Source organism: Bidens hawaiensis, unplaced genomic scaffold, assembly GCF_021521415.1.
Source record: "Bidens hawaiensis isolate Kalapana, Puna unplaced genomic scaffold, B.hawaiensis_p1.1 tig00053942_1, whole genome shotgun sequence".
NCBI classification, from domain to species: Eukaryota; Viridiplantae; Streptophyta; class Magnoliopsida; order Asterales; family Asteraceae; genus Bidens; species Bidens hawaiensis.
The window spans coordinates 38,478-63,866 of record NW_027499707.1 but is presented as its reverse complement, the minus strand read 5'-3'; the positions used below and the strand labels follow the sequence as shown (position 1 = coordinate 63,866).

The following is a 25,389-nucleotide window of genomic DNA, read 5'->3' as shown; positions in this document are numbered from 1 at the left end:
ATCAAATAAAACCCTAACCATGTAGGTATGGTGTAATTGATATGCATGGATAGTGGTTATGGTGTTTAGAGTGTTATATGAATGGATTATGATCCATAGATGGTTAATATGTTGAGTTTTGTTGCAAACAGTTTCTGAACAGATTGTGTTGTTGATGTTCAATTGACTGTATCTGGGTGTAAATGTGAAAATTGGTTGAGATTATTGATACTACGGTAAACAAGGTTGAGTCTAGTTTCTATAGAATATAAATTTGCAATTTTTGGACGTGTATAAGTTAACCTTTATGATTTTACAAAAACGTTGTGCAAAGCTGTGTTGTTAGACCTGCTGTTAGGTTGTTTTGTAAATGTTATATCTCATGAACTACGAAACCAATTGGGTTGGTTCCACTTCTGAAAGTTGACTTGTTGAGTTAGGAACCTAACCCAAGTGGTCTTGCACTTGTTGGATTTTTCATTTAACGGGAATTTCAAATAACATTCTGTTGCGCATAAATTTGACTGTTGTGAGTTTGCTGTGGTAAATCGATCATTGTGAGAAATATATGTGGAATAAAAATAAAATAAAATATGTTCTGGAAACCTAATACATATATGCTTTTGTGATGATTTTTGGTAAATTAATTGAGATGCTATGATCGGTGGAATAGACTAGTTTTACAAGTAGAATTCTGCCGTTAAGAAACTAGTTGCTGAATTTTGTAAAAGTTGCATGAAACATGGTATTTGCTAATTAATTGTCGTGTTTTGACCAAATTGCCCTTGAAGGGAATGATTGCTAATTAATTGTCGTGTTTTGACCAAATTACCCTTGAGGGGAATGATTTCTAATTAATTGTCGTGTTTTGACCAAATTGCCCTTGCGGGGAATAATTGCTAGTTAATTGTTATGTGTTGACCAAATTGCCCTCACGGGGAGTAATTGCTAGTGATGTACATTATTAATACATGACACGTAAATAATTGCTCACACATGTAGTGTATCACAAATGTACTTGTTAAAGTCACACACGATTCACAAACGAAACACGAAACATATTGTGTGCATGGGTATTATGTGCCGAGTCTAAAGACTCGATAATAGTTCCGACACTTAGAAAAATCTCTTTGTTGTTTTAGAACGCTAGAGAGAGTTTTTCTGTGACGCGCATCCTTTGGTGATTTATTTTTGGGAATTCTTCGCAAACAGTGAGTTTCACTTACCCCTTTTAAACTGTTTTAAACGCTTTTCACTTGGGGAGATAACATACTCCGATAAACGCATTTAAGATTTTGTTAGTAAATTATATATCACTTGTAAAGGCTAAGTGGCAAACGAAACATTTGAAGTCCTACACATCGAACCGGTTAATATTTGGAATAGCGAGTCACTGTTGAGTAGTACTACTAGGTTTGACAAACCCCACCCAACGCTAAACTCGACTGGAGGTCGAGCGGGTGTAATTTTGGCTAACACGTACCATGGTCTGGATGACCTGGTGACAAGGCACTTGATAAACAGTCAGCTTCGGTGTCGAACACTTAGTAATACTTGTTGTATAGGCTAGCTACCTATCGATATATAATTGATTTAACACTATCTGGTAACGAAAAACGCTTAACGCAAAACGCTTAACGCAAAACGCTTAACGCAAAACGCTGAACGCAAACGCTAAACGCTTTATTTTATATAAACTTGTGAACTCACCAACCTTGTGTTGACACTTTTAGTATGTTATTCTCAGGTAGCCGAGGCGGGCGCGTGGTATAGGATCATGCATGGTTTTTGAACATTCTGATATGCAAACATGTTTTTAACTATTATTACTTGGGTTTTTAAGTCGTCCTGCGTGACGCAACTTTTGTCTTTTGGTTTTTACGCTTCCGCACTTAATTTCATTTAAACGTTTTTATGGTTTGATTATAACTAATGATTTCGATCCTGTTAGTTCACATCCTCTGACGGTAAAACTCCGTTAGTGGAATTTGAGGGTGTGACAAAAATAGATAGTTTGGTCCTGCTAATTAGTAATTACTGATTGGTCCACGTGGCATCACACTGTTGTACTATCTTCAAAATTATTAAATGACACCTTTTAGAAATACAATAACAAATTTGATAAAAACATGTTATAACGTTCTACATCAAGAACACCTTACCTTTTTCACAACGATTGATGTTGTCAGATATATTAATACGAGTATAACTATTTCTATTAAGTAACAATCTTCAAAATAAAACTAGCATTGTTATAAACCATGTAGCACACCTTTAACAAATAATGATAGAGGCCTTACATTGCGTAAAAATGAAGTAGATCAATGCATCCATAAGTCATTGTAAAAGATATATAATTTTAAACATACATTGATTGTTTTATATATACTTTTTGCAATAAATCTTCATGTAAAAAACATCTCCTTTGTCATGTTTCATGCTTTATAGTTTTACCAACCTTAACACCGTGTTCCCGAGTTTCATTTAAGGAGAGAAAAGAAAGGGAGGAGAATTGAAGGAGAAAAAAAAGAGAGGGGGAGGAAAATAATCACTTCGTTTCATGTTCTCGAGTTTAATGAAAAATAGAAGAAAAGAAAATGTAGGAGTTAATAGTTAGTTAATGATATACATAAACATTTTCTCTCCTAATCTCTCCAATTTAAGGTATTGACTTAAGTTTTCTAGCATTTTCTATCCTTAAAAAACATGTCATAATACTCTAAAACGACGAACACTTTACCTTTTCACAAATCATATTGCTAGATATATAAATCCAATAAGCTTTTACATTTCAGTAATTCTAAAGTTAATTTTCTCTTTCAGCATTTTTTTTTTGTCAAACCTTTTGCATCTTTCAAAGAACTACCAATCACAAAAAATAAATAATAATAGTAATAATATTAAAAAAAAAAACAAACAAGCACACAGTTGTTAGGGGCAGATGGCGGGAACCGTTCAATCCTTACGACACGTCACTTCTCCGGTGACCGGAATCTCAACTCATCGCTCCGGCAACCGTCAATTCAAGCCGTCACACGTCATATTTTCCGGCAATTGTTCTTTTGGCGCGAGTATAAGCAAGTCATTGGTTCCTCGGGAACTCCGTTCATTCACCGGAACTATTGTTATCAGAAACAGCATCAATTCAGATCAGGTTGTTTAGTTATATTAATTTTTAATTGTTAAATGCATGCATTAAGTTAATTCACAAGCTGTGTAAATTACAACTGCTAGGGTTATATGTATTGAGCTCAGTTCAAGCTCTTTTTTCTAAAGCTCGAGCTCCGTGAGTCGTGTTTTTTTAAAGCTCGAGCTTGGTTCGTTTATATTTGTTAATTAATTTATATATACCTATTTTTTTATAAATTTCGAGAAAATCTTAAACGAGTATTAAGTTTGGCTCGAGCTCGAGTGCAGTACCTTAAATGAGCCAAAGCTCGGCTCGAGCTCGGTTGCGTGGTGTGAAATTAATATACAGAAGTTCAAAAGAAGTTTTTGAAATGCACAACTGCACAAGGCTCGAGGTTGGGCTCGATAACTAAACGAGCTTTATATGAGGCTGAGGCTCTACTAGATAAGGCTCAGCTTGTTTCGAGCTTTTTATTGAGCCCATCTCAAGTAGCTCGGCTTGTTTCAAGCTCTCTTTTCTAAAGCTCGAGCTTGGCTAGTTAGTCGTGTTTTTTTAAGCTCGAGCTTGGCTCGTTTGTATTTATTAATTAAGTTGTATACAATTTTTTAATTATTTTTATAAATTTTGAGAAAACATCAAATGAGCCTAAGCTTGGCTTGAGCTTGTGTGCATTAGCTTAAATGAGCCAAAGCTCAGCCTAGCGTTCAGATCAGTGGCAGACCCTGGAATTTTTTTTCATGGGGGCAATCGGGGGCTTAACACTGATTTTAAGGGGCGCAGTCGGAATTTCTACATATGCATAACAGTAGAATTTATTTTTAAGTGGGCGGCCGCCTCCCTAAAAGGGGCTAGGTCCGCCCCTGGCTCGGCTGTGTGGTGTGAAATTAATAGATTAAAGTCCAAAAGAGCTAAAAGTTTGAAATACACAAGGCTCGAGCTTGGGCTTGGATAATTAGACGAGCTTTATTTGAGTCTCAGGCTCGGCTCGATAAGGCTCAGTTTGTTTTGAGATTTTTATTGATCCGATCTCAAGTAGCTTGGCTCGTTTTCATTCCTAAATGTATGATCTGAAGAATAGTAATGTGGTTGGAGTTTCAGGGAAACGGTGGTCCGAATCAACCTGGTGAAAAGCTTGGACCATTCAAGTTTTTGGTTTCTGCAGAACCTTTGTTGAATTTTGTTTCCAGCAATTTTCTTCCATTAGGTAATGCCATCTGCTTTTGTGTAATTGGATTATTGTTAATGCTGTTATTGTTAAATATCATATGAAATGGAACTTGAACAGGGCAAAAGCTCTTATTGATACTTGATTTTGTAATTGTATTATCACAGCCCGCATTAGTTACTGATTAATTTAATGCAGCTCTTATTGGAGGAGTAGCATTAGGTCTTGCAAACCCCAGCCTTGGTTGTCTTGCTCATACATATCATGTATCAAAAGTTAGCGCTTTTGGGATATTTATCATATCAGGTAAAAAGAAGTCACACTTTTAGTTTATTCATCAATATGACAAAATCTTTATTTATTAACAAGCTTTTACTTCTTGTTTATAATTAACAGGCTTGACACTGCGTAGTGATGAAATAGGTGCAGCTGCTGAAGCCTGGCCAGTTGGACTTTTTGGGCTAGTATGAACTATGAACTTTTATAATTATTAGTTTCACTTAAGCAGCAGTAATACTGTTAGTATCTTAACTGAATCAGATATTTGATCTCAGAATTTATGTTTGTTATCAAGGTAAATGATGAAGTTTCGAATCACTCTCTTATCATGGTCAGTGCAGGCTTCTATTTTGTTGCTTACTCCTTTCTTTTCTAGAGTTATCCTGCAACTTCATCTTCAACCTCAAGAATTTGTCACATGTTTGACCTTAGAACAAGATCGTGCAATACGTTTCTAATATAAATTTGATGACTAATTGCTTATTAAGATAATAACAAACTTGGTCTGGCTGCTCTACGTGTAACTAGCTTTAATTGCAGACTTTGAAAAGGTTTTCACTTAGGGTAATCTTAAAAATTAACCGTTTTCTAAGCTTTTGCCTTATTATTTTGTCATTTTGTATATTCCTTACAGGACTTGCTCTGTTTTGTTGCATGCCTACAACATTATCAAGTGGAGTTGCATTAACACGGGTTAGTTGACTTTTGTTCACACTTCTTTTTATTACCATTTTTTATATATTTATAAGATTGAAGAAAGTTTGACTGTGACCAAAGTTTGAATCTTTTTGATTCAGCTTGCTGGAGGAAATTCAGCACTGGCTCTTGCAATGACAGTTATATCTAATCTGTTGGGAATTCTTTTTGTAAGTTCAGAGACATTTTACACGTTTAAATAATTTCATATTTACATAGATTTACTTTTTATACGTTGTAGGTTCCATTTTCTATATCAAAACTAGTAGCTGGTGGAGTTGGTACATCTGTTCCTGCTGGTCCGTTATTTAAAAGCCTTATTGTCACACTTTTAATACCTCTGATTATAGGGAAGGTAACAGTGTAACAAAATATATATAATTATGTAAGTTACTTACTGTTTAGCTGATCTTTTGAGTTTTAAAAGTTCCTTGTTCTTTCATTTGACAGGTTTTCCGGGAATCCTTTAAAGGTGATTATTCTTACTCTGCCTAATTTTCATGTTTTTATGGACTGTTTGAATTAATACTGAGATGCATTTGACATTTGTGTACTTAACTTCTTCTGAATCATCGAATTTCGTACACATTGCAGGTGTTGCTGATTTTGTTGACACTAATCGTAAGCTGCTATCAAATTTGAATTCACTTTTACTAAGTTTGGTAAGACTAAACTCTATTTATTATTTTATATTCCTATCTTGTCACAACAATGCGTCAAATTAAATTAATCCAACTTTTGTGTTTAATGATTAATCTTATTCAGGTCCCCTTGATACAAGTGAGCAGATCAAGGCCACTGCTTCTAGCAGTTAAGCCTGCAGTTTTTCTTGTAGCTGTCGTAATGGGAGCGTATGTTTTATTTTTATAAAATAATGTTTATAGAGTTTGAATATAAATTTATATCATCAACTGCAGGCTTCTTCACCTCATACTGTTGGGATTCAATGCTCTCTCAATACAAATCCTATCTTCTGTATCTGGTGGCAGCAAATCGGTTTTTGCAAAGAAGGAAAGTGCTACTGCACTGTTACTTGTTGCAAGTCAGGTGACAATGATAAGACTATGTTGAAAAAAGAAAAGAAAACAGTTGTTTAAATTTAGACATATTTCCAGAAAACCTTGCCGGTGCTGGTTGCAGTCGTGGATCAACTCGGTGGTGTATTTGGTGAATCCGGTTTGCTTGTCCTTCCGTGTGTAGCAGCACATTTAAACCAGGTTTAACACACGTTTACATGTTATTAAGAGTGATTTACACAAATGGTCCTTGTGGTTGGTACTAAGTTCTAAAAGTTGCAAGTTTGGGTTTCGTGGTTTTGATTTTTTAAACTAGTGTGGGGTCTAACTTCTAAGGCTGACTTTCGTTAAAAACTTCTGTATATTTGTGTAAATGAGGGTCATACCCTTTTTGAACAAGTATACCATTTATGTCATTAAGTCTATTTAATTAGAGAGGCTATTTGCGTTTGAGTGGGAGAGAAAAAAAGAAGGGGGGGGGGGTGTAAAACTTTTAAAAAACGTTATTTATATAAACTATGTGTAGATGATATAAACAGTCCATGGTGCTTATTTTCTTTTTTTTTTTCAGTCAAAGGGTATTTGGTCATTTATCCAAATTTAACAGAAAATCAATGGAGGTTAGTCTTAGACCCCAAACTTGCTATAAAATCGAAACCACAAACCTCAAAAGCGCAACTTTTAAAACTTTTACCCAAACATGTGCTTTTGACAAAACCACAATGACCATTTATTTAACTATATCAATTATAAATTTATAACCACTTTTAAGGACAACATCATTTGTAATAACAACCCCCCCCCCCCCCTCCCCGGATTCAGCAGAATTTCTGTTACAGCTCATAATGTGTGTGTTTTTCTTTTCTATTTTTGTTGTGTGTGTGTAGATTATCATGGACTCTTTCTTTGTAAGCTTTTGGAACAAGAAGGAACAATCAGTTAGCAATGCCAAGGTGGCGTAGATTGCAATAACTGGGAATTGCAGTGATCAAGATAACGATGATAGTTTTGTGTAACGACTGCAATAACTAAGAACATGTCGTAAGGGTATATTTATATTCTTTTTATCTTTAACATGCAATCACTGTCACAAAAGTTCTCAAAGTTTGTTAAAAACATTATGACCAAGTTTATATGGAAGATATCATCAACAAATGCAAATCAAACAAATGAAATAAGATTGATGGATGAAGGCAAGTGTTAATTCACCGCCCTGAATCGATCAAGTAAAGTCTTATGTAAATTCCATCTAATTCTTAGTTGCACTGAGTTGGTTTGTTCTTCCACTGCCCTAATTTGGTTTGACAGGGTTAATGAATTTGAGATTTCGTGTAGTTGGTAATTTTAGTGTAATCAATTCATTGGGTAATTAGGATTTACTTAACATTAGATTTTTTTTTGAAAGGCAGTTCGAATAAGTGTCTCTAGAGTTAGAAATTACCATCTACAAATTTACTACGATATATACAAAAGACTAAAGGTAAATGCATATTGTGTAACTCAATATTATTTCAGTGTTACAACTACATTGCTCATAATAAAGTAATAATTTGATCTATTTTATTGTATACCTTTTTATATTTACATCATTAATCCTGATACATTTAGCCTTTATCAACTACCTATAAAGTAATTTTAAAGTTTAGCACTTTAGCTCATTTGAGCTCTTTTTTAACCTTTACACGTCTTGCACAACAATGCCTGTTATAAATGAAATTTCTTTGTCATCAAATACGAGTTGCTGTCAGAGTATCATGGATGATCAAATGATACTGGTTACCAAAGCCAAACCGGTATCGGGTATTTTGATAAAATTCGGTACCCACTTTGTGAAGTTTCGGGATCGGTACAATTCTGTACAGTATTGGTTTTTTACTGATACTGTACTGTACCGAGCATTTTTGATACCGGTGCCCATTTTTGATGATTAATGGTATCGGTATTTTCGGTACCGGTACCGATCTCATCCCTAGTTGTTCCTCCATCAGACTACATGTTTATGAATACGTATGTGTGGGAAATTTGTATGTATGTATAAAAGTATAAAAATAGATTATCTACACATAATTAGAAATGTATTTTTATGGGGTGAGTAATTTTTGGTTGTTATTAGTGATTCTTAAAAGCTCTTTACTCGCCACTCGTTTGAAATTAGCTTGTTTATAAACAAGCCAAGCTGGCTTGGTTTGCATGGACCGCGCTGACTCAGTTTGTAAATGCACTACAACAAATCAGACCTATCCCGACAACTAATTCTGAACTTTTCCCGACAACATGTAGTTGGTATAACTCTAAAATTTCTATCCCGACGATATATAGTCAGGAAAAGTGTTGTCGTAATTAGACGTGCACAAAAAAACCGGTTCCGGAACCTAACTGGTGGAACCGAACCGGAACCGGTTCCAGTTCCAACCCGGTTGGTACAATACCCGGTTTGGGTATTTTTGTACCCGAAAATCGTACCCAGTTCTCCTATTTGTATGTCAGTATCAGTTCCAACCTGGTTCCTACCCGGTTCTTAATTGGAACCGGTTCGGTTCGTACCTGGAAAAACCGGTTCCGACGGGTTTTTTTTGAAGGGTCAAACAAAAGTCAAACTAGCCGTTGGAACCGGTTCCAACGGTAATATAGCCGTTGGAACCGGTTTTTTAGACACCAATTAGCCGTTGGAACCGGTTCCAACGGTAATATAGCCGTTGGAACCGGTTTTTGAGACAATAGATCCGTTGGAACCGGTTCCAACGGTAATATAGCCGTTGGAACCGGTTTTTGATGCCCAAACCTATATATAACTTGTTTCCGCCACTTGTTTTACCACCAAACTCAAAAATAAACTAAAATACTACTCCTTTAGCAAACCCGTTCCTTTACCCGACCATCCAACTAAATATTATTATGGCACCCATCAAAAAAACTAACAAGAAGGCTAAGAAGAGTGCTTTTGTTGCCCCCGTTCCTGTTACGGAGGACCCAAGGGTTGTTACGGTAGTCAACCATAACCGCAACCAAGACATATGGAAGAATTGGGATTTGATTGTGGATGACGAAGGTTATCAAAAGGCTCGTTGCAAACTATGTGGTTCAATATTAAAGCACGATTCCAACTCTACTTTGAGAAAGCACATCGAGAAGCCATATTGCAAGGCGTTGAAAGGGATTGGCACGACCGATCAAATTGACTTGGGTAAAGATGGTACACTATTTCGTTACAACACAACTCAAGTTCAAGATAGAATGGCAAAGTTCGTTATTCAACGAGGTTTGCCGTTTAACCACTTTGATGACCCGGAGTTGACGTCGTTGATTCGCGAAACTCTACAACCGAGATACACACATGTAAGTCGTACTACCTTAAGACGTCATTGTATCAGGTTGTGGGAGTGTGCTAAAAAAGAGTTAATCGAGTCTTTTCATTCTTTAGAAGCCATGGTTAGTTTAACTACCGATGTTTGGTCGGCACCACACGGGTTGCCCGAATCATACATATGTGTCACCGCTCATTGGGTTGATCCGGTGACATGGCAATTGATGAAACGCACCATCGCTTTTGAAAACTTCCCGTTCCCACATACCGCCGAAAAATTGTTTGAATTACTTGATGAAGTTATAACGACTTACAACTTGAGAAATAAAATATTTTCGATTTCGTTTGACAACGCTTCAAACAATACTAAGGCGGCTGAAAAATTTATCATTAAATATTCACCACCTTGTTTCGGGGATTTTTTTCATGTCCGATGTGTTGCACATATCATCAACTTGGTTGTTCAAATAGGTCTTGACAATGAAAACATTTGTGATGATTTAAAATACTTTAGACTTATGTTACAAGATGTCTTCAAAAGTGGTAAAAGAAGACATCTTGAATATAAGAACTATTGCAAGTCGGTTGAAAGAAAGTATTTGGGGCCGAATTGGGACGTTCCAACCCGTTGGAACTCAACTTGTCATATGTTAAAGTGTGCTTTTGCCCAACGCCAAACTTTACAAGCTTTTCATAACAATCTTGTTGAAGAACGCGAGGCCGATATGTTTCCGGAAAGTGTTTGGGTCCAAGTCGGTTATTTGTTGGAGTATCTTGACGTGTTCAAAAAGTCAACAACAAAATTATCGGGAGTCTATTACCCTACTAGTTGTTGGGTTTTGCAAGAATTGTACTATATGTCTTGTGTTTTTAAAAGCTTTGCGGAGAAGAACAAACTCTTCGAAAATATTGTTTCGGTGATGAAAGAAAAGTTCATAAAATATTTTGATAACATACCGCCGGTCTTTACTTGTGCCGCCGCATTAAACCCCTATTGGAATGTTAATGGGGTTGAAACAACGATTGAGGAAATATTCGACAACTTAGGTATGCACGAGATTGACCCGAAGTTGTCGACGGAAGCGAAGGACAAGCTCAACAAAAACCTTCAAGACCTTTATGACCATTATTTTCAAATGTATGGTCCAAGCACGAGATCGTCTTTTGTGAAAAAAACAACAACTAGTAGGCCTGCAATGACCCACTTATAAACTTGATGAATGGGATTCGTGAATCGGCATCTAAGAGGCAAAGAGGAAACACACCAAGTAGCGAACTTGGTCGATATAGTGGAGCAAACTATGTTGAGGGCGCAACGGTCGACGAAATTCGCAATATTGATTTGTTGGCTTGGTGGAAAGGTAAACAAAACGAATTTCCCATTCTATCCGCCATGGCTCGTGATTTGCTTGCCGTACAAGCCTCAACGGTTGCTTCCGAATCGGTTTTTTCTCTTAGTGGGAGGGTGTTATCTATGCGAAGAACAAAACTAACTCCCGAGTCTCTAGAGGTTTGCATTTGCCTAAAGGACCATTTGGATGCGGTGGATCGTGTACAACACAAGGCGAACTTTGAAGACGAAATACCAATAGAGCGTCATATTCATGATGAGGAGGCGGAGGATGGGGTTTCTTCCGATAACGAAGACGAGGGTGAAGACGAGAATGAAAACGAAGAAGAGTTGTAATTATTTGTTTTGGTAAAATTATTTGTAACTTGTTCAACTAATATTTAGTTTTGATTTGTTTTATTATAATTACTTTTGTTACTCATGATTAATTTTTGTTACTTTTTTAATAACGACGAACATTTTATTTATTTAAAAAATAACTATTACAAACATTATTAAAACATAAACGATACTAAACATAACAATTAAAACATAAAAAACAAAGTCCGTCATTTTAATCCGGGAATATTTATTTTGGGGTGGTAGAGCCGGACGACTCTCCCACTTCCGTTTTTTTAGCTTCCAACCTTCTTTTCTCTCGACAATACTTATTCGTATGTTTTCGTAATGTCGAGTTGGACCCTGCTTTAAGAAACTTCGAGCAATATTTGCAACGTGCCAACTCATGTGAGTCGGTCATGAGACACAAATCGTAATGAACCCAAACATCGGGGCATCTTGTTGTTTCGATCACCATAACAACGTCATCATTAGTTGCCATTTGTTGTCGGTTTAAGGTTAATTGTGGTTTGAAGTGTGTTTTATAGTTTTGGAATTGGTTTAACAAGTACACAAACAAACCTTGCTATTTAGAGTAAAAAAATAACCTATTTATAGTTAAAAAACCGGTTCCAACGGTCAAAAACGGCTATATAGCCGTTGGAACTGGTTCCTAACGGCTATGATATTTAAATTTCAAAAAAAACCGGTGGAACCGGTTTTTACGTAAAAACCGGTTCCGGTTCATACCCTACCCGGTTCTTAAAAGTTAGCATATCTGGGCATCGGTTTGGGTCGGGAACCGAACCGGTTCTTGATTGGAACCGGTTCCATTTTACAACCCGGTGTGAAAAAACCGGTTTCGAACCGGTTCAGGTTTTCCAGTTGAACCCGATTTGTGCACGTCTAGTTGTAATAGCTCGTCCCCCAAAAAAAACATAAAATCTTTCCCCACTACATGTCGTCGGGATAAATATTACAAAAAACATTTTTAAGAAAATGTTTTATTCTTTAATAAAAAGATAAATAAAATATTAAACTCTACCCCGACAACATGTCGTCGGAATAGTAAAATGAATAAAATAATATTAAAATCTTTACCGACAACATGTCGTCGGAATAGTAAAATGAATAAAATAATGTTAAACTCTATAACGACAACATGTTGTCGGGATAAATTTTAATATTATTTTATTCATTTTACTATTCCAATGACATGTTGTCGGGATAGAGTTTAAAATTATTTCATTCAGCTGTATTTTTTTCGCTATTTTCCAGATTTCGACCTGTTTTTCAGCTAATTCCAAAACACCAAAATCAAAATCCATAATACACAATTAATAAACTTAAATTATCCTACATCAAACATACCAAACATACAACATTCGACCCGTCAATTTGTTCAAGAACAAAAAAAAAAGAGTTATCCAAATGAAACACAACTAAAATGCCATTGTCCTTTAATCGTCACCTTCATCTTCGCTTTCGTAAGGTCGATGTTGCCATTGTTTCTTGGCATCTTCATCTATGTATGTATGTATGTATGTAACCATCTCTATGTATGTATGTATATATGTTTGTATGTATGTAACCATCCCCATGTATGTATGTATGCAACCATCTCTATGTATGTATGTAACCATCTCTATGTATGTATGTATGCAACCATCTCTATGTATGTATGTATGCATGTATGCATGTATGTAACCATCCCTATGTATGTATGTATGTATGTATGTATGTATGCATGTATGTAACCATCCCTATGTATGTATGTATGTATGTAACCATCTCTATGTATATATGTAACCATCTCTATGTATGTATGTGTTTGTATGTATGTAACCATCCCCATGTATGTATGTATGCAACCATCTCTATGTATGTATGTATGTAACCATCTCTAAAATGATTTTAAAGAAAAGAAAATATAAAATATAAAGTTTATCCCGACAATATGTCGTTGGGATAGGGCAGTTAATTTTTTATTATTTTATTTTAATTTAAGATGATTTTAAAGAAAATAAAATATAAAGTATCTATCCCGACAATATGTCGTTGGGATAGGGTAGTTAATTTTTTATTATTTTATTCTAATTTAAGATGATTTAAAAAAAATAGGAATAATAAAATATAAACACTCTATCTCGACAACATGTCGTTGAGATTGGGTAGTTACTTTTTTATTATTTGATTCTAATTTAAGATGCTTTTAAAGTAGGAAAAATAAAATATAAACCCTCTATCCCGACAACATGTTGTCGGCAAAAGAATCGAGTCAAAATTTGGTTTGGTCAAAGTTGGTCTCGCGAATTAACGATTGACACTTGTAACGAATTCTGGGATTTTCTATCCCGACAACATGTCGTCGGGATAGAGTTAGCTATACCGACAACAGCATGTTGTCGGGATAAGTTTCGTCGCAAAAAGACCAAATTCTTGTAGTGATGACCTAAGCTCGAGCCAATGGAAACTGGCTTGTTAGCTAGCCCGTTTAAGTTATAATATCAAAGCAACTGTTTAATATTTGTTTAAATTTAACGGGTTAGCTAGATAGGATATTTGGATTATATCAAGGGACAAGGTGCGAAAATCTTGTACATCGGATGGAATGGCTTGATTAAATATATGTTTGATGTTTCCTATGTCTTCAAAATTTGAGGAACCATTACGATCAACGTTCGAGGTACTTCTACCATTCTAGAGATCTCATCTAAGTGTATCCGAAAATCATCAGCAAAAACGTCAGTGGGATTGCGCAGACCGACTTAAAAATACACAATTTGATGTATTATGCAGTAAACTGGACGCAAATAAAATAACATTCACACATATATATGAGCCAGAAAATTTATGTTAATATGTATGCACTATGCAGGCTAGTGAAAGTTGATTGTTTGAATCCAATATCTCAAGTATAGTTCAATTATATACCAACACTAAATTACAAATCTTAAATTAACATTTCCAAAATTTGATTATTCGATCATACTTTCTTTTAGGGTCGTCTCACGCCCCATGCAGGGCTCAACCGACGTCTACGGCACAGTCTCGATAAGAGCATGAAATATTTAAAAAAAGTTATAAATATACCTAATAATAGGTTTCGTTGGGCCTTTTTCGGAGGGGATTTTTTGTATAAGGGTCTTTTTCTAGTTCTCGTCTTGGGCATTCAAAATTTCCGAGACGGCCCTGCTTTCTATGCAACTACTCTATTCAACAAATGTGACCTATTTACTGATCATATTAGCTCATGCTAACAATAGTAAAAATGGACTAATCAAGGTTTTGAATCATTTAAAGAACACATCAAATGGATATTCGGTTGATTTTATATGATTTTGCAACTATAGAATGGATTATGCTTTAACAAAACTTATATAGACATGCTTATCTTACCTATTAAACACACTTAAAAAATATAACATCTATTGTAAATAATATCATTCATCATATTTATATGTTATATTTGATAAATTCCAAAAATCAGAAGTTACAAATTTACCTCCATAAGAGAACACATTACACATAACTATATATATAAATGCATGTATGTTAGTATTAACATACGTTAAATAATTATAAACACTTACTGCATAATTATACCATGACTTGGTACAATGCACACTTTCTTCACTTATTTCGTACCCGAATCTTATATGTATTTATGAATATATGTATATTATTAAGTCTATGTTGCTGGTGATATAAAGCATAGTTGTACTGTCTATGCATAATAGTTTCTTTAACTTTATGGTAAAGGAGATTACACATAACTATATATATAAATGCATGTATGTTAGTATTAACATACGTTAAATAATTATAAACACTTACTGCATAATTATACCATGACTTGGTACAATGCACACTTTCTTCACTTATTTCGTACCCGAATCTTATATGTATTTATGAATATATGTATATTATTAAGTCTATGTTGCTGGTGATATAAAGCATAGTTGTACTGTCTATGCATAATAGTTTCTTTAACTTTATGGTAAAGGAGCCATGATGATATTAAAGGTAGGAAGGTTTGTCATTTGTGCATGGTCTAAGAAACAACCAGTCAGTCTACCAGAATGCTTCAAATCATGGCAAAAATCACTCCTACAATGATCGGAACCACTCGTTTCCGATCAACGAACCACTTATGTCCGTTGTCACACCGCAGTCATCACTCGACTGGTTCCAATATTATCAGCAAAACCACATTGCCTCCACCAAACCTCCGTTATGTTACTAGAACGTTAATCATCAGAAGCTGCAAAAATCATGATCAGGTACTTTTCATTTATAAGATTTCTTTTCGTTATAAATAATTAACTTGGTTGATGTAATAGGAGTTTCAGGAAAGTGTGGGTCGTGATCACCTTCTTCAAGGCTCGGTTTTACCAAAATTTCGGGTATCTGTAGAACCTCTGGTGAAATTTGCAACCTCCTCCAGTTTTCTACCATCAGGTAATATTATTTGCTTATGTAGTCAGTAAAAGGCTTATATTAATTAGAGTAGATTAGAGATTGTGTGAGTTGCCGTTAAAAAATAATGTTTTAGTAAACACTTTATTTAATAATGAAAACTAAAGTTCCAATTTGGTGATTTCTTTTATAAATGGTTAAAAGTTTTTTTAAAATCAAGTTATAATATTTGAATGGTAAACAAGAATTAGTTATGTTAATTTACATTCTCAACATAGTTGTGTTTGACAATTTACCTGCTTTCAAGATGTGATCATGCTTTTCAGTATCGTATTACCGACTAATTTATTAGTCCACTTGGTGCAGCTCTTATTGCAGGTGTAGTATTCGCCCTCATAAATCCTAGCGCAGGCTGTCTCGCTCATAAACATCAAGTATCCAAGTTTAGCATTATTGGAATTTTCCTCATATCAGGTAACAACTTAAAAAACTTTATCTAGTGTATGTTACAATGTCTCTGTTCGGTCATAACTAACTCGTTTTAATCACATTTTCTCTCCATGAGACAGGATTAACGCTGCCTAGTGAAGAAATTGGCAAAGCTGCTGAAGCATGGCCAGTTGGACTCTTCGGACTCGTATGAACCTCAAAACTTATTAGTGTCATTACGAGTCTCCCAATAGTATTTAAATTATTAAGTTGTTATCATTTTCTTACACTCTAATGTATTATAATTGTCAATGCAGACTTCAATTTTATTGCTAACTCCCATCCTTTCCAAATTTATGATGCAAGTTCACTTACAACCTCAAGAATTTGTAACAGGTCTGCGCAGCCTTTGAAAAATGATTATGTGATACTTAAACTACATGATATTGGTGGTTGTATATTTACAAATTGTTATATATGCAGGTCTAGCTCTATATAACAGTATGCCTACAGCAATTTCAAGTGGAGTTGCTCTAACCAGGGTTAGTTGATTGTTCAAGAAAAAAAATTATAGTTACTAATTTTCTTTTGATTATTATGCAATAAAAATTAACAAGGTTTATTATTTATGATGCAGCTTGCCGGAGGAAATTCGACTTTGGCTCTTGCAATGACTGTATTATCTAGTCTGTTAGGAATTTTGATTGTAAGTTCAAAAATAATAATGTTGGCTCATTTTTTTAACTGCTGCATATTGTACATTATAATCACCAACTATAGCTTAATTTGTAGATTCCTTTTTCTATATCAAGATTAATTGCTGGTGGAGTTGGTGCAACCGTTCCGGCTGATGAGATGTTTAGAAGCCTTATTGTCACAGTTTTGATACCTCTGATTTTGGGAAAGGTATTACTTCCTTTTTTTTTCAAGGGACGGTACCCCGACAAATTTTATTAAAAAAAGAAATAACTTAAGGGACGGTACCCCAACAAATTTTATTAAAAAAAGAAATAACTAATCCGGATCTGTTCGTAATTTATATTTTCTTTGATCCTCAATATTATAAGCCTCACAAGATTAACACTTTCTTTTCTTTCTTTATAACAGCTTTTTCGGGAATCTATTAATGGTGATTTTCCTACTCGGTCAAATATTTTACAACTTAAGTGATTAATATCTTTAACTACTTCACTTGCCTTGATGTTTTCTTCAAACATGTTCTTTGCAGGCATGGCAGATGCTGTTGATAGTAATCGTAAGCGCTTATCCGTACTGAGTGCAATTTTGTTGGGCCTGGTGAGAATAAGCTGTCTCTTGTATTAGTTTGATTTTTATATTTATCCATGGCAAAAATATTATAATAAAAATACCTCATATGTTTCTTTAATAGCAACAGAAATAACTACCACCTTTTTGTAGATCATATTGTGGAGATTAAACAGATTAATAACGAAGTTTTAAATGAATGAATAACTTATCGTCATTATTGTGCCTTGAGGAACTGAATCTAACTATTTTGTTTTATGATTATAACTGTATTCAGATCCCTTGGGTACAAGTTAGCAAATCAAGGCCACTGCTTTTAATGGTTAAACCTCAAGTCGCTCTTGTAGCGGTCTTAATGGGAGCGTATGTTCTTATAAATTAACTTCCTTTGATATTTTACATATTATGGTTATTTCATATAAATTTCATGATTTTAATTTATGCATTTTACATCGCATGCTCGCTTGAATAAACAAGATTGAATATCCGAAATGGGATCTATCACTTCAGATTTTGTTACTATTTTAAAGTATTAATATTATAAAATGCAGGCTTCTTCACCTTATGCTGTTGTGTTTTAATGCCCTCTTAATACAAATCCTATGTGCTGTGTCGGGTGGCCGCAAATCAATGTTTGCGAAGGAGGATAATTATAAGACAGTCCTGCTTGTTGCAAGTCAGGTAACATTAATCAGCTGATAGTTTAGTTACTCCTGAATAGAATAGCAACTGTTAACATTAAATGAGACCTGGTATGTTACAAGCTTATTATGTGCAGAAAACTATGTCGGTGCTGGTTGCGGTTGTGGAACAACTTGGTGGTGCTTTTGGTGAAGCCGGTTTACTTGTTCTTCCGTGTATTGCGGCACATATAATCCAGGTTTATTGTATTCTCTCTATTTGTAGAAAGCTATATAACTAACATTTGAAATATCTTGTGTAGGTTATCATCGACTCGTTTATAGTAGGCTTTTGGAACAAGAGGAAGCAATCACTTGACAATGTGAAGATTGTGTAACATTTTAACATTTGTGTGAATTGTAACGCACGGAAAATAAACATCTATGTTGAAATATTGTAGCAATTATAATAATCATGGCATGGGAATGTGAAAGGTGTTCATGACTGGGATAATATTTGATGAAAATGCTAAATATAGTTATTCCTATATATTCATATCATACATTCTCTGATAACTTAAATGAAACAGGTCAAAAGTCCTCCAAGGTGTATTGAAATGCCTGGAACCTCTAGAATTATTATATTAAAATAACTTAGATTATTCTTTTTATTATGCAGGAATTGTAATCAAGTTTTATACATTAATTATTTATAAAACTCAAAGCATATGGATTAATAGAAAAGAAAAGGCATTTGCAGGTCAATCTAACCCGGCCCGATCCATTTTGATCACCACTAAAAGAGTGCCCACATTAATAATGGGCATTAACTCGCGGAATGTCAAATGTTTCATAACTCACTCCATGAATGTCAAATGTTTCATACTTCTATAAACAGCAGAGTCAACTGACTTTGACCGTTCGATGGCTGCATTTTTAAGCTTTATGATGACAAATACTATATTTCTTCGCTATATCAGCCGTTCTAGTTTCACGTATTTTAGTTCACAGTGGCAACAAGAATGGTAAAATGGTAAAAAAGGCTTAATTCCAATCAGGACATAAAAAGGTTCAAATTACAAAATTACCCTTCTCTCGTTCGTTATCTAGTAGCCAGTAGAAAACTTAGAATCAATTTTCTTGCGCAACAAACAAAATTAACCTTACTTATACTAATTACCTCAGAGGTAATGGGATTATATCATTAATCACATTTTCTTGGCCGGTGATTTTCCACGAAACCGATAAAACTGTTTTTCTATTAATGAATCAAGGCTTTAAGGTGAAGTTAAGAATTCCAAATGAAATAAAAAAGTGTATAATAAAAAGAAATCACAGATCTTTTTCAGAAGCAATGTAAGATTGTAAGTCAGAAAAATTTTAGCACCATCTATGTTATAAACTTAAAAATATAATAACTAAGGTCAAGTTTGATGAATCAGAATATTAACTTTATAATCAAATCATCTATAATATAAGCATCTGAATTAGCAGATGTAACTTTAACATCAGCATCTATAGTATTCTTAATTAGGATTACAATGCATATAGTTTTGAATGATAAATTGGTTAGAAGAACACGTAGGCAAATCGACAAACAAACATTCAAACACACATACATAAATAAATCTCAAAACTGTGAACACGAAGATTTCGACATATATAAATATATATCATATATTTATTTAGTTTTGCAACTGATTACATATTCTCCTCAGTTGGCCAACTTGACACCTTGTTCCAACTATCAGGAAACGTGTCATTACTATTACTATACCAAAATCAATCCCGCCTTACTAACCAATAACATCTTTGAACACGAAAAACATGCACACTAAGACAATCAATGTTGGAGTTAAAAAGACTGATGGATTGATACTTTAATCCCCACCAAAACTCGCCTCTGTAGTACGTGCCGAATGTTACCCCAAACCTCCAATCAAACCCTTCATTGAAAACTAGTTCACGTTCTTCTTGATCGTCTTCGCCATCTCTACTAGAGACTTTAACGGTAATACCTTCGTCAACGAGGTTATGGACGTACATCCTCATGTTCCATATATAAACGGCGTTCGAGGTTGTAACATTAGCAATGCTAAATGATGATATCATTGTGAGTATTATGAACACCCCATGAAACATCAATTCATGTTTACTTTGTATTCCACTAGCTAGTAGTATGGTATTGTGTGAATGTTAGTTACCAAGTCTTTATTTATATACAAACGATAATAAATAGACGTAAACATTTACATTAATTTAATTAATATTGTTGTATTTATTTAGACATTATGTAATAAATTAAAGATGTCACAAATTTTCTTATAACATAATCTATATCTGTATTAGATTATAATAGAGATAGGCACCTTTCATGCCATCGATACCACAGGAGATGATTGATTATAGATGAACACTTCACCAGGCTGGTACATACTTCGTTTTTAGGTTTATTGTAAATATTTGTTTATTTTTTTGTTGGAACAGATAAAGAAAGCTACAATTACAAGTGTACAACGGGTAAAACTCTTTTTTGATGGTTCAGATCATAACTTGAATCACCGTTTTTTGACAGCAAAAGCCCGTTCTAGATGAAAAAAATGATTATGACAAGGTAATGGTCTGAGTTAATCTAAATATGAACCTGACAATGTTTTCGACTATTATTCTCAACTGAATTACCCAATCAGTTTTTGACTGATCGGTTCAGTTTATTCGTTAACTTTGGTTTGGTTTGGTTTGGTTAATAACCAAAATCAATGAAAGTCACAAATATAGAAAAATACAAATGTTTTTTGTTAATTTTGGTTAACCGAGTGTACAACGATAAATATTTTCTGTTATTTTCGGTTCGGTTTTGTTGATTTTGGGTTAACAGCTTGGTTATGGCTAACTCGTATATGTAATAAGAGTATTAAAATTGAAAAATATGCATTTGAAAATATATGATTATAAGAAAAGTCATCAAACTGCACCATAGACACTTGCTCGTGTTTTGTAACCTAGATTTAGTTTTAATAAGTTGATGGTAGTTTAGTTTTAGAAACTAAATTGGAGAGTTTGCTAACCAAAAATAATTGTTTGACAAACTTAATTGTTTATTCAATAACCAATTAAGTTTATGTTGATTTTTGGTTGGATAGCAAACTTTCAATAACCAATACAATTTTCTTTATGTTGATTTTCCCCTAAGTTTTAATAATTTAATTTTTGGTTGGATAGGTGAACCAACTGCCAACCTTGTCTGAGTTTAGGGCTTGGGTAAATAATCATTTTAATTCTTCCAAGCATGTGTCTTATCAACGACTAATGTGAGTACTCTACTTTACTTACAGTTATTTTAAAAGCTGATGACAAGCATTGATTTTTCGATGTTCTTGTTGTTCTAATTTGAATGGATCACGCATCGAATTTGCCAGAATCCAGTACATGTATCACCAACAACACCCTGAATTATTATTATTATTATTATTATTATTATTATTATTATTATTATTATTATTATTATTATTATTATTATTATTATTATTATTATTATTATTCAAGGTAAAGGGATATGGATAGAATTTAGGGTTTTGAGTTTTATTTTTGTTATTTACTTTACACTCTTTGATTCACGATTTAGGGTTTGAATTTCGATTTCTTTTTTCTTATGCAGGTTGGCTACATCGAACGAGGTTGCCAACAAGTTCATTTACTGTGTTTCCCAATTACTTATGTAAGTAATTCTGATTTTAAAAAATGTATTATAAATGGAATTATATCGGTCTTAAATTTTTTATAAGTGCTCAGTCTTAAACAACAAAGTATGTTAAAGTGTTGATAGCAATTTGGTGTTGACTTTAAGTTTAGTGTTGTTAGCGGTTCGTTGATTAAATTAGCATTTGTTTCTTCTGCATTATGTTTGAACTCAGAACTCTAATTTCTGCGTTTACTATGTGATTGTCACAGGGGAGCCATGGAAAACAAGAGCATGAACGTATGTGCATTAATAATTTTCACTTTCATTATTTCATTTGTTTTGCGTATAATAATCTTTTTTTTCAAATAGATCTTCAATTCAGATTTTGTGTTGGCATCACCAGAAACTGCTACCGATGCAAATAATGCTAAGATTTTGAATGTTGTTGGCCACGAGGTATGTTGCTTATCTAACTTCCTTATTTATTTTTATACTTTTGTTTAAATTATAATTATGTTCATCTAATTCGTTCTTTATGTTGCAGTAATTTCATAATTGGACTAGCAACAAGTTTATATCCATTTGTAAATTATTATTAAAATATAGAAATTTATTCGGTTTTTTATAAGTTTTCTAAATGTTTGTAGGGTGACATGTAGGGACTGGTTCCAGTTGAATTTAAAAGGTCTTACCGTTTTCCGTGATCATGTGCACACTTTAACCGCTTTTTAACTTTCATAAAGATTTTATTTTAACTCTAAGTTAAAAAGTTTTTTACGTGTTGCAAGAGTTTTCATCTGATATGGGAGGTCATACGGTCACACAGTTCGGTGCTGTTTCAAGGCTTCGTACATACCAATTTCCACAGGTTATCATAAACACTAAATATGATTTAGTTAAAAAAAAATTAGTAACATCATATCATTGATTTCAAATACGTTAAGCTTGAAATATCGTATTTGTCATATATTTTAGGCTGCAGGTCCTATGGCTCGCCCCTTGAGGCCTCACTCTTACATCAAGGTTCAAACTCTTTCCCACTGTATTTAGTTTCATGATAATTTTAAATTTTCCAACTCTTTATGTTTTCATTTTTTTTTCTTTCTAGATGGACAACTTCTATACAGTGACAATATGCTTTTGAATATTTTTTTTGTCATTGGTATGTAAATGTTATTACTTTTTAACATAAAAGCCATGTCAAATTTGTTTTTATTAAATGTATGATTGCAGGTTTATGAAAAGGGAGCTGACATTGTGTGCATGTACAAAATATTACTGGGAAGTCAAGGGTTCCGAAAGGTAAAAAAGATGGCATGATGATTGAATGCGGGCCTACAACATAACCCGAGCATCTTCATGTTCGTTCGTTTAACTTTAACTAAACAAACGATCGAACACAGAAAGTTATGAACAGGGTTTTCTTGCCCGTGTTCGTTTGTTAAAAATTTGAGCGTGTACATGTTTGTGTTCGTTGTTCGTTCGTTTAAAGTATAAACGAACGATTCGTGAACTTGAATGACTGAACATTGATGAACAAATGTGACTGAGCTAAAATCAATTAAATGTGATCGTGAACAACAATAAACTGGGCCTAAAAAGTTATTAAGCCAAGCCTAAATTTTAACCAGCCTAAACAATTAAATGAATATAGTAATGAACGTAGCAAACAAGCTTAAACAAACGTAAATTAATAAACATAAAGGAATTTAAATGAACGAGCTTAAACGAATGTTCACATACATAATATTAAATGAACGACGAGACATGCGTTTATGTTCGTTTGTTTAATAAATAAACGAACATATTACATATACGAAATGGTTTGCAAAAAGATTAGTTTGTTTACAGGCCTACTTGAATGTATGATGTTTATGTGGTTATTTTGTGGTTAAATTGTCACATTTCTATTTTAGGGAATGGATTTGTACTTTCAAAGGCATGATGGACAAGCAGTAACTTGTGAAGATATCTTTGTTGCTATGCAATATGCTAATGAGTCATATTTTGGTAATTTTCTATTATGGTATGTTTTTAATCAATTTTCAGTTTTTGTAGTTTGGATAAAATGATTATTTTTTGTGACTCGTTTTCAGGTATTCAAAAGCGGGTACACCTATCGTGAAGGTTACTTCTTACAACGTTGAAGCGCATACATTTTCTTTGAAATTTAGGTACTTTTGTGTTCTAATGTTTTTGTTATGTATTTATTTTGTAATGACCAGTAAATTTTGACTTTTTCCCAGCCAAACAGTGACCCACCACTGTTCTCAGAGTTACAAAAGTATATTTTTATATTTGACGAGGCTGTCAAAGTTGTATCTGATATATTAATTTACAATCAAAGCGAAGAAGAATCTATATTCTCGGATGTGCCCGAGAAACCAGTTCCGTCTTTGTTGCGGGTTTAGAGTGCTCTAATTCGTCTACACTTTGATCTCACGGACAATGACTTCTAGCTCATGATTCTGATGAATTTAATTGGTAATTCTTGTTAAACGAAACAAAACCACATTAAAGAAACAAAAGGGTATTTAAAAGATATCATTTTTATTGTTATTATAGTTAGGAAGCTGGGCAAATATTGGCAAGGAAGTTGATGCTTAGTCTTTTTATTATAGTTGGGAAGCTGGGCAAACATTTTTTTTATGCTTAAGTCAAGTTAGTTTATTTTCAAGAAAGTAAACCTTTGGTTCTTGATCCAAAGTTTGTTTCAGATACAATTCTAATAGTTTTGTTTCAGATACAACTGTATAAATAATTTGTTCAGTTACAAGACCCATGAGTCTAATCCAACACAATCAAATGTCTGTCAAGCCCCCGCCACAGTGCCCTAAATAGTTGCTGACTGAATTCCCATTGCATCACTCATGCACCGCAAACTAAACTCATATCGACCACATCCCCATTGCATTCCCGCCGCAACGCGCGGGCACACTTACTAGTCATATTAAAACATGATAAGTTATTTACTTATGAAACAAGTAAATTCACGTTTGTTTACATTTATAGAGTAAATGGTAAACTAAAACGTTAAGTCAAAATGGGTTGGAAGTTGGCCAAAATGTATGTTTGCATAAACGCCTCTTTATTTATCTTTAGTACCAGAAAATGTAACATGCCAAGTTTGGCTCATACAGGATCTGTTCGGGTAAAAAACAACCATTTTTAAAAGAACAAAATTGAGCCTTTTTAAAAGAGAGTCTTTTAGACTATAAATATTTATTCTTTTCATTCAACCATATGAAGTATGCATGTCCTTTACGTGAATTTTTTATTTCTACTAATATGGTATGAATGGCATATTAAAAATGCATAGTTTTGGATTCATGTTCATTAAAAATACCCGTGTATTGAACTATGATAATACCACTCAACTTGTATATTTTGTGACTTGTACCATTTTCATGTATAACATCTCAATTGATGAAAAGATTCATAACTTTTATTATGATTAGTTATATATATATATATAGAAAAGGGTTTAAATAAAAATAAATAGTTTTGTAAGAATGGTAAGAACAGTAGTGACACATGGCATTGTTTTAAAATAACAATAAAGGGTAGTTAGGTAACTTTAAAATATATTAATTTATAATTAAAAATAACAACACCGGTGTTCTTCCTATTTTTATGGGTTTATTAGAAGACTCATTCTCTAATATATAGATAAGTATGTAATTGTCAACCCTCCTCTCCCACTTTTGTATACGTGATTAAGCTTTCAGAAACCTA

The 25,389-nt window shown here is 33.8% G+C and overlaps 3 protein-coding genes across 4 annotated transcripts; all 3 read left to right on the top strand.

Annotated features, from left to right (window-relative positions):
• Positions 1-2,919: 2,919 nt before the first annotated feature.
• LOC143600319 (putative sodium/metabolite cotransporter BASS4, chloroplastic) lies at positions 2,920-7,333 on the top strand. Its single transcript, XM_077078047.1, has 14 exons — positions 2,920-3,133; positions 4,208-4,313; positions 4,473-4,580; positions 4,671-4,738; positions 4,895-4,971; positions 5,186-5,246; positions 5,351-5,419; positions 5,491-5,604; positions 5,700-5,721; positions 5,844-5,911; positions 6,015-6,100; positions 6,167-6,296; positions 6,365-6,466; positions 7,153-7,333. Exons 1-14 carry the CDS (start codon positions 2,921-2,923, stop codon positions 7,225-7,227), a joined length of 1,299 nt encoding a protein of 432 aa, XP_076934162.1. The 5' UTR covers position 2,920; the 3' UTR covers positions 7,228-7,333.
• Positions 7,334-15,085: 7,752 nt separating this feature from the next.
• On the top strand, positions 15,086-18,370 carry LOC143600324 (putative sodium/metabolite cotransporter BASS4, chloroplastic). The gene is made up of 14 exons (XM_077078049.1): positions 15,086-15,521; positions 15,585-15,699; positions 16,024-16,131; positions 16,227-16,294; positions 16,404-16,482; positions 16,570-16,628; positions 16,724-16,792; positions 16,879-16,992; positions 17,194-17,215; positions 17,315-17,382; positions 17,630-17,715; positions 17,904-18,033; positions 18,131-18,232; positions 18,296-18,370. The coding sequence occupies exons 1-14, from the start codon at positions 15,321-15,323 to the stop codon at positions 18,368-18,370; spliced, it is 1,296 nt and encodes a 431-aa protein (XP_076934164.1). The 5' UTR covers positions 15,086-15,320.
• A 3,547-nt stretch (positions 18,371-21,917) lies between these two features.
• On the top strand, positions 21,918-24,240 carry LOC143600318 (puromycin-sensitive aminopeptidase-like). Of its 2 annotated transcripts, XM_077078046.1 has the most exons (6): positions 21,918-21,951; positions 22,024-22,110; positions 22,888-22,956; positions 23,571-23,664; positions 23,751-23,828; positions 23,901-24,240. In XM_077078046.1, exons 1-5 carry the CDS (start codon positions 21,931-21,933, stop codon positions 23,777-23,779), a joined length of 300 nt encoding a protein of 99 aa, XP_076934161.1. In that variant the 5' UTR covers positions 21,918-21,930; the 3' UTR covers positions 23,780-23,828; positions 23,901-24,240. The 2 variants fall into 2 exon arrangements, with proteins under 2 accessions (XP_076934161.1, XP_076934160.1); XM_077078045.1 differs by having other exon boundaries at positions 23,751-24,240.
• Positions 24,241-25,389: the final 1,149 nt, after the last annotated feature.

What these genes read in the sequence shown, in the direction of transcription:
- LOC143600318 (XM_077078046.1), top strand. Translation starts at nt 21,931, where the DNA reads ATGGAAAACAAGAGCATGAAC. An exon ending in TGAATGTTGTTGGCCACGAG is followed by an intron (nt 22,111 to 22,887) that starts GTATGTTGCTTA and finishes GTATGATTGCAG; the next exon opens with GTTTATGAAAAGGGAGCTGA. An exon ending in GAAGTCAAGGGTTCCGAAAG is followed by an intron (nt 22,957 to 23,570) that starts GTAAAAAAGATG and finishes TTTCTATTTTAG; the next exon opens with GGAATGGATTTGTACTTTCA.
- LOC143600324 (XM_077078049.1), top strand. Translation starts at nt 15,321, where the DNA reads ATGCTTCAAATCATGGCAAAAATCACTCCTACAATGATCGGAACCACT. An exon ending in TACCTCTGATTTTGGGAAAG is followed by an intron (nt 16,993 to 17,193) that starts GTATTACTTCCT and finishes TCTTTATAACAG; the next exon opens with CTTTTTCGGGAATCTATTAA. An exon ending in TTGCGGCACATATAATCCAG is followed by an intron (nt 18,233 to 18,295) that starts GTTTATTGTATT and finishes TATCTTGTGTAG; the next exon opens with GTTATCATCGACTCGTTTAT.
- LOC143600319 (XM_077078047.1), top strand. Translation starts at nt 2,921, where the DNA reads ATGGCGGGAACCGTTCAATCCTTACGACACGTCACTTCTCCGGTGACC. An exon ending in CAGCAATTTTCTTCCATTAG is followed by an intron (nt 4,314 to 4,472) that starts GTAATGCCATCT and finishes AATTTAATGCAG; the next exon opens with CTCTTATTGGAGGAGTAGCA. An exon ending in TGGGATATTTATCATATCAG is followed by an intron (nt 4,581 to 4,670) that starts GTAAAAAGAAGT and finishes TATAATTAACAG; the next exon opens with GCTTGACACTGCGTAGTGAT.